The sequence below is a fragment of the Triturus cristatus genome, chromosome 6 (genome assembly GCF_964204655.1).
Source record: "Triturus cristatus chromosome 6, aTriCri1.1, whole genome shotgun sequence".
In the NCBI taxonomy this organism is placed as follows: domain Eukaryota; kingdom Metazoa; phylum Chordata; class Amphibia; order Caudata; family Salamandridae; genus Triturus; species Triturus cristatus.
In genome coordinates, this window is record NC_140589.1 from 35,566,799 (window position 1) to 35,575,632 (window position 8,834).

The following is an 8,834-nucleotide window of genomic DNA, read 5'->3' on the forward strand; positions in this document are numbered from 1 at the left end:
AAGGCAGAAGTACTAATCTGCATGGTGAAGGCTTTGTGTGGTGAAGGCACAAATACTTACCTGCGTGGTAAAGACATGCGTGGTAAAGACTGCGTGGTAAAGCAATTGCGTGGTGAAGGCATCGTTGTAAAGGCTGTGCCCAAGTGGGCTACAGGCAGCAGTGAATGTAATGTAGCACTTCAATAGTCCATCGTGCTGGGAGTCCAGTGGTGCCTCATCTCAGCCAATTGATGTGGTCCAGTTGGTAAACCATTGGCTCTGTGTTCAGTGGACGCAATATCTCATTCTGGTTGCATCCTGCTTGGCCTAATTATGTGATAGAGAAAATGAAATATCTTTCTGTACCTTCATTTCCCTTTTGGTTGAGCATAGAACGGGGTGTGTATTAAGCTTCAACAATAGTATTAAGCAGGAAGAATGCACCTGTACAACATCTATGCTGGTCGCTTCTTTCGCCTTACACTCACCCCTTTTCCTTTAACTTCTAGGAGGGCACCAGCGGGAAGACCCCCCTGCACCTGGCGGTGGAACTCAGAGACCGGGGTCTGGTTAGCTACTTCCTACAGAATGGTGCCCAGGTGGATGCGGCCATGTTCAACGGCTGTACGCCACTGCACCTAGCGGTGGGCAGGAAGGACGCTGCCATCGCCAGCATTCTGTGCCAATCTGGTGCTGACACCCTGCTGCGGAACATGGAGGACGAGACGGCACAGGACCTGGCCGACGGCAACAATGACGTAAGTGACCTCGAATCATTACTCTACCCTTTTTTGTTGACATGCCTAGAATATAGGAAATGTTTAACTGCAAATCTCCCTTGCTGTCTGATGAGGGTTCCTCACAAAGTGCCTACACTACAACTAGAAGGGTGAGCACACCTATGACCTATTGAGGAAAGCCTGCAGGGTCAGAAGGAGCTCCTGTTGGGTCTTATATCCTGCACCCCCCTTCCATACTCATGGGCTTCTATAACTTATCTTGTAGGAACCACACCCTCTTTGCATCACCTTTGCACAACACTTATTTACAAGACTGAAGCCTGGCTGAACATGTATGATTCACGCAGGGGCGGCCATGGCGCTCCGGCCCACACATTCACTGTTTGATGTTTGTACCTGAGCCTCCTTCACTTTCTCTTCCACAGTCATTTTCCATATCCTAGGGGTGAATGTTCACTGCACTCATCACCCCCTTTCCCCTCCTGGCTCCTGCCTGAGTGACATTTTGTTCCCTTTTCCTCAGGCGCTTGTCATGCCTGTAGGTGCCCGCCTTTATAACTGTGACTTCGGTCAGTGCCACTTGATTGGGCTTGAAGTCACCAAACACTTTATTACAACTTTTTTGGTAACCTAAATTAACTAATATGTGCACACTTGGATAATTGCTTTTTCTCTCTTGCTAATGCAGAGACTACATTCAGTGGCGCGTCGGGGCTGACTTAGGTCTAGGTTGTCCGCAAAGCTGTCTGCAAGACCATCGCTTTCAATATACACAGTGTGGGCTTTGGGTCAGCCTCCTTCAAACATTGGCTTATCTTGATCAACCTCATTCAGCCATTGGTTTGAAACATTGTCAATTACATCTTTAGTCAGCCCAGAGAAGCATTTCTCTCTTACCTCATGCTATCTGCTGTTTAGTGTGTCATGTATCCTCCTATGGAATACTTTCATTGCAATGCACGATTGAATATTTTACATAAAAAATACACTGAATCATCACACTTTTTGTCTCATTCATTTATTTATGCACAGTAAGGAAGGATTCCTGAAAACAAGGTACGCTTCCAAGATATTTATTTAGTTGGAATGAAACGAACCACCAGCACCTCACCAGCCGATATGTTCTCTAAACTCCTCGCTCCAGCCGCCACTCCCCTGAACCTTATCCCCACAACATTCCACCCACAAACCTCGAGACCCAGAACCCCCTGCATATCATCCCCTTTTAAAACAATGGAAACGTTATTCCTATCCACATATACAACAATGTAAAGCAAACAAAATAAAAATATAAATGTGATGATAAAAGTAAAGATAAAAAAAAACATTGGAGAAATCAATGCAGGACATAATCCTTCAATTATGCAGGAACACAACATTTCCTTGGATAATGGTCGCCTGTTGCACTGCTGACCGGAGAATTATCGTCAACATCACATTGCATTTGCCCCTCCATTACAACCACCATCTCTCCTTATTCCAAGCCCTACCACTGCTTGTATGCACATCTTTCAACCACACTTCCACAATCTGTGGAGGGGAAGTAAACTTAGACTCTCCGGAAATCACATGACCAAGTTTTCTCACGTGCACCCAACACCCTTTCTGGAATTTGTCTTTCATTCCTCACCCATCTCCAGTAGCACCCTGCATCTTTGTCTGAATGCCCCTCCTCACATCTTCAACTTCATGTAAAAACCTGGGGTCCATAGGACGAGAACCCATCCATTCTCACCTGAGCATGGTGCCAGGTATACGCCTTCTCAACAAAACAAGAAGGGAAACATCCTTGCGGTCATTGGGAGTTGTTCTCATCGCTCAAATCATGTCATCGACAACTATTCTCCAATCCAGTTTATTTACCAAAGTCAACTGCAAACGTCTTTCCAAGGTACGATTAAATCGTTTGACTAATCCATTGCTCCTAGGATGATAAAGAGCAGTCTTTATGTGCTTAATGCCCACCATTTGAAAAAATTCTTCCATTTCAATAGAGACTAATTGCGTTCCATTATCAGTCACCAATTCACTTGGGCAGTTTTCCCTTCCAGATACCTCTTTCAAAAATTGTATTTAACCCGTGTACTAGTTGTGCTCACAAATCTCACCTCAGGCCACTTAGACAAGTATTCAATGAAAATATAAACATACCTAGATGATTCTCCTAACAATTTATATGGACCTGAAATGTCCAAAGCAAATTTATACCATGGTGCCATGGGTACCTCAATAGGTGTAACTGGAGATTTATGCACCACTTGTGTCTTATCAGTTCTTTCACATTCACTACAATCCCTCACATAATTTTCTACTGCCTTATCCACACCTGGAAAATTCCTCCCCGACTCAACGCTTCATGGTTCGGATACCGACATGTCCCTCATAGGACCATTGCAATACATGCCCTTGCAACTCCCACAGCACAACCGAATGTTGCACGTCATCAAGATGATGTTTTGGTATAGGGGGACGATGGAAAGATGCATGATAACAGGTCGAGGCGACTTTTGGTCAAGCTGTGGGACCATAGTCTTCGATTGCGTGATGATAAATGCAAGTTCAGCAAGGGTGGTGTGGACTATTTGGGCCATCATATTTTTTAGCAAGGGGTGCAACCTAAAATGAAACTTTTGGAGGTGATTGAGACAATTCCTGCACCCAGTAACAAAGACCAACTAAGTGCGTTTCTGAGTAAGTGATCGCTTTCACCTGTAAGGCGCTTTGGGGAGCAGAGGCTTCCTATTCTAACATTGAAAACGAAGCGTTGGCATCGTAATGGTGGCACAACATTACAAAACCTATGCGTGGGGTGGACATTTAACAATCCATATGGTCCATAAACCCTTGGAGAATCTGGTTGCAGAGAAAGTGTGTCCGCCCCTCCTCCTCCAGCTGCAGAGTAAGTGTGGTCACCCCTCCTCCAGCTGCAGAGTAGGTGTGTCCACCCCTCCTCCTCTAGCTGCAGAGTAAGTGTGGTCACCCCTCCTCCAGCTGCAGAGTAGGTGTGTCCACCCCTCCAGCTGCAGAGTAGGTGTGTCCGCCCCTCCTCCTTCAGCTGCAGAGTAGGTGTGGTCACTCCTCCTTTAGCTGCAGAGTAGGTGTGTTCGCACCTCCTCCAGCTGCAGAGTAGGTGTGGTCACTCCTCCTTCAGCTGCAGAGTAGGTGTGTCCACCCCTCCTCCTCTAGCTGCAGAGTAAGTGTGGTCAGCCCTCCTCCAGCTGCAGAGTAGGTGTGGCCACCCCTCCTCCTCCAACTGCAGAGTAGGCGCATCCACCCCTCCCCCTCCAGCTTCAGAGTAGGTGTGGTCACTCCTCCTTCAGCTGCAGAGTAGGTGTGTTGGCCCCTCCTCCACCTGCAGAGTGGGGCCGCCCCTCCTTTTCCACCTGCAGACTGGGTGTGCCCATCCCTCCCACATGGAAAGCACACACTCCACAGCCTGAGAGTGTGTGGTGCCATCCCTCCTCCAGCCGCAGGGAGCCTGGGTGCTGTCGCGTTGTTCTGGGGCTGCAGAGGATGCTGGTGAACCCCGGTTATTAACTCTCATGTTGTGGTAAACCACATACTTCCACCTTGTTGACTTGTTTCTGTTTATTGAATCCCACATCTTGGAGTACTGACCTGTCTTCTCTTCTGCTTCTGTCTCCCCAGCTCCTGGCTCTTTTACCCTTCGATGACCTGAAGATTTCGGGGAAGCTTGTCGTCTGTTCGGAGTGACCCAAGCGAATGTACAGAGCTAAGAACTGAAGGTAGTGAACATGCACCAAGTATGGTGTGGCTCAGATGACGTCACTACCAGGGCGACAGAGCAGGGTCCAGTCCCGGTGCTTGCACCTTGTCCTCATCTCTTCTGATGGGTTCTGTGTTGACACCACAGGAATGAGTGACTCACCCTACTGGAACTCACAGTGGCCCCAAATAAGGCAAGAATGAACCGCCTGGAACACCGCGACATGCAAAAAAGATTCACACCACAGTCATTGGCTCATAAACCTTGGTGGCGGCTAATGCCAGGATTATGGTGGGAACGATGGGATGAGGAGGTGAGCCACTGCCTACAGTCCGCGGCTCTCCACAGGGATCCTGCGCGACACATGGACAAGTGTGGACAATGCAGAGCATCGCGCTGTGGAGGGACAGTCCATGCCAAACACCTCTCTGTCATCCCGGGTCTGGATGAAGGCTGTGACCACAGGAGTGGATGGTTGACCTTGGTGGTGAATTGTTCAGGGGGTCTCGTACTCTTGTGACAATGGAGCCATGAGTGGTAGCAGTGCTTAATTTGTAAAAAAAAATAATAATTGCCCTGGCTCTTGTCAGGAGACCACTGCAGCTTGCACCACACATTGCCCCTGCCATGCTGCCAATAAGAGTAACAACACAACTACCAACCCTCACACTCCTACAAGTGTGAGACTTTGGACTACACCAGGCCCCCAAAGCTACAAGGTTGGCTTGTGCGGCAGGTAATAGCCATTTTTAATATATATTGAATGAATAATTAACTGTTGTTGTGGTCATCTCTAAATTAGCCAGACAGCACCACCTTGTGGTAGACTGTCACAAACCCCACTGTTGACAATTAAGTACCGGTGCCAAGCACCAGGAACCACCGGCTAACAGTAAGCGGTGAGTAGGCGCTTCTGTGCCGGACTGAGCTCTCTCGCTGCATTCTGAACAGTTGATGCTTGTCACCTCCCAGCGTGTTGGTCTGGCTGCTGACAGTACTTGGGATAAGGGGCTGCCCTGCTCCCCCTGGCATGGCCCAATACTACGGAGAGCTTGGGATCTATGCTGGGCACATGCGCAATGCACACTGCGAAGACCACTCACTGTGACACTGCATCTCATGTATTTATGGCCAAAGTGAAATAAAGACGACCAGGCATTACTTGTGCATTTGAGTGCCTTTATCTGCAGACGCAGCAGAAATGCTTTCTCTGGGTGGGGGAACTGAAACCCCCACTGAGTTGATACAAGCAACTGAGCAGACTGACCCTCCTGTCGGATATCATTATGGAGGGTCAGTTCTGGATCAGTACAGGGAGCTGCAAGTTAGGATTGGAGTGTATCCAGAACGTAAGCAGCACAGGGAGTATCGGTTCAGGAATGAGGTATATTTTAGGGTCTCAGTCCTGGAATAGTATAAGGAGCAACAGGTCAGGTATGAGGTACATTTCAGGGCCTCAGTCCTGGGATAGCACAGGGATATACAGGTCAGGTATGAGGTACATTTCAGGGCCTCAGTCCTGGGATAGCACAGGGAGCTACAGGTCAGGAATGAGGTACATTTGAGGGGTCTGAGTCCTGCAAAAGCACAGGGATCTGCAGATCACGAATGAGGTACATTTGAGGGGTCTCACTCCTGTAAAAGCACAGGTATCTACAGGTCAGGAAGGAGGTACATTTCAGGGTCTCAGTCCTGGGAAAGCACCGGGATCTACAGGTCAGGAATGAGGTACATTTCAGGGTCTGAGTGCTGGAATAGCACAGGGAGCTACCGGTCAGGAATGAGGTGCATTTGAAAAGTCTCAGTCCTGGGATAGCACAGGGATCTACAGGTCAGGAATGAGGTACATTTGAGTGGTCTCAGTATTGGAATAGCACGGGGAGCTTCAAGTCAGAAATAAGGTGCATGTGAGGGTTTCAGTCTTGAAATAGCGCAGGGAGCTACATGTCAAGAATGAGGTACATTTGTTGGTCTCAATCCTGGAATAGCACAGGGAGCTACAGGTCAGAAATGAGGTACATTTGAGTGTCTCCGTCCTAGAATAGCACAGGGAGCTACAGGTCAGGAATGAGGTACATTTGAGGGGTCTCAGTCCTTGGCTGGCACAAGGAGCTTCAAGTAAGAAATTAGGTACATTTCAGGGTCTCAGTCCTGGAACAGCACAGGGAGACACAGGTCAGAAGTGAGGTACTTTTGAGGGGTCTCAGTCCTGGAATAGAACAGGGAGCTTCAGTTAGGGATTGATGTACATTTCAGGGTCTGAGTCCTGGAATAGCGCAGGGAGCTACAGGTCAGAAATGAGGTACATTTGAGGGGTCTCAGTATTGGAATAGCACGGGGAGCTTCAAGTCAGAAATAAGGTGCATGTGAGGGTTTCAGTCTTGAAATAGCGCAGGGAGCTACATGTCAAGAATGAGGTACATTTGTTGGTCTCAATCCTGGAATAGCACAGGGAGCTACAGGTCAGAAATGAGGTACATTTGAGTGTCTCCGTCCTAGAATAGCACAGGGAGCTACAGGTCAAGAATGAGGTACATTTGAGGGGTCTCAGTCCTTGGCTGGCACAAGGAGCTTCAAGTAAGAAATTAGGTACATTTCAGGGTCTCAGTCCTGGAACAGCACAGGGAGACACAGGTCAGAAGTGAGGTACTTTTGAGGGGTCTCAGTCCTGGAATAGAACAGGGAGCTTCAGTTAGGGATTGATGTACATTTCAGGGTCTGAGTCCTGGAATAGCGCAGGGAGCTACAGGTCAGAAATGAGGTACATTTGAGGGGTCTCAGTCCTGGAATAGGTCGGGGAACTACAGGTCAGGAATAAGGTACATTTCAGGGTCTCACAACTGAAGCAGCACAGGGAGCTACTGGTCAGGAATGAGGTACATTTTAGGGTCTCAGTCCTGGAATAGCACAGGGAGTATCGGGTCAGGAATGAGGTACATTTTAGGGTCTCAGTCCTGGAATAGCATAGAGAGATACAGGTCAGGAGTGAGGAACATTTGAGGGGTCTCAGTCCTGGACTGGCACAAGGAGCTTCAAGTAAGAAATGAGGTACATTGCAGGGTCTCACAACTGAAGCAGCACAGGGAGCATCAGGTAAGGAATGAGGTACATTTCAGGGTCTGAGTCCTGGAATAGCACAGGGGGCTACCGGTCAGGAATGAGGTACATTTGAGGGGCCCCAGTCCTGGAATAGCACAGGGAGCTACAGGTCAGAAATGAGGTACATTTGATTGTCTCAGAACTGAAGCAGCACATGGTTTATCAGCTCAGTAATTAGGTACATTTTAGTGTCTCCTGGAATAGAACAGGGAGCTACAGGTGATAAATGAGGTACATTTGAGTGGTCTCAGTCTTGGAACAGCACGGGGAGCTTCAAGTCAGAAATAAGGTACATTTGAGGGTCTCAGAACTGAAGCAGCACAGGGAGTATAAGGTTAGGAATGAGGTACATTTTAGGGTCTCGGTCCAGGAATAGCACAGGGAGCTACAGGTCAGGAATGACGTACATTTGAGCGTCTCATTACTGGCATAGCACAGGGAGTATCAGGTCAGGAATGAGGTACATATGTTGGTCTCAGTCCTGGAATAGCACAGGCAACTACAGGTCAGGAATTAGGTACATTTGAGGGGTCTCAGTCCTGGAATAGCACAGGGAGCTTCAGTTAAGGATTGAGGTACATTTCAGGGTCAGAGTCCTGGAATAGCACAGGGAGCTACAGGTCAGGACTGAGGTACATTTCAGGGTCTCACAACTGAAGTAGCACAGGGAGCATCAGGTTAGGAATGAGGTACATTGTAGGGTCTCGGTCCTGGAATAGCAGCGGGAGCTACAGGTTAGGAATGAGGTACATTTGAGAGGTCTCAGTCTTGAAATAGCACAGGGAGTCCTCAAGTCAGAAATGAGGTACATTTGAGTGGCTCAGTCCTGGAATAGCACAGGGAGTATCAGGTCAGAAATGAGGTACCTTTTAGGGTTTACATCCTGGAATAGCACAGGGAGCTACATGTCAGAAATTAGGTACATTTGAGGGTCTCAGAACTGAAGCAGCACAGGGAGTATCAGGTCAGGAATGAGGTGCATTTTAGGGTCTCAGTCCTGGAATAGCACAGGGGGCTACAGGTCAGGAATGAGGTATATTTGAGTGGTCTCAGTCCTGGACTGGCACAAGGAGCTTCAGGTAAGAAATGAGGTACATTTGAGGGGCCTCAGTCCAGGGATAACACTGTGAGCTACAGGTCTGGAATGAGGTACATTTGATGGTCTCTGAACTGAAGCAGCACAGGGAGTATCAGGTCAGGAATGAGGTACATTTTAGGGTCTCAGTCCGGTAATAGCACAGGGAGCTACAGGTCAAGAATGGGGTACATATGAGTGGTCTCAGTCTTGG

General features: G+C 48.3%; 1 protein-coding gene across 1 annotated transcript in view; it reads left to right on the top strand.

Annotated features, from left to right (window-relative positions):
- The window catches only part of NFKBIE (NFKB inhibitor epsilon), a 297,463-nt gene extending 291,856 nt beyond the window's left edge, over window positions 1–5,607 (top strand). Inside the window, exons 5-6 of the mRNA XM_085610189.1 lie at window positions 489–737; window positions 4,368–5,607. Coding sequence (XP_085466315.1) covers window positions 489–737; window positions 4,368–4,433 — 315 coding nt within the window. The 3' untranslated portion in view covers window positions 4,434–5,607. The remainder of the gene's footprint in view (window positions 1–488; window positions 738–4,367) is intronic.
- Window positions 5,608–8,834: the final 3,227 nt, after the last annotated feature.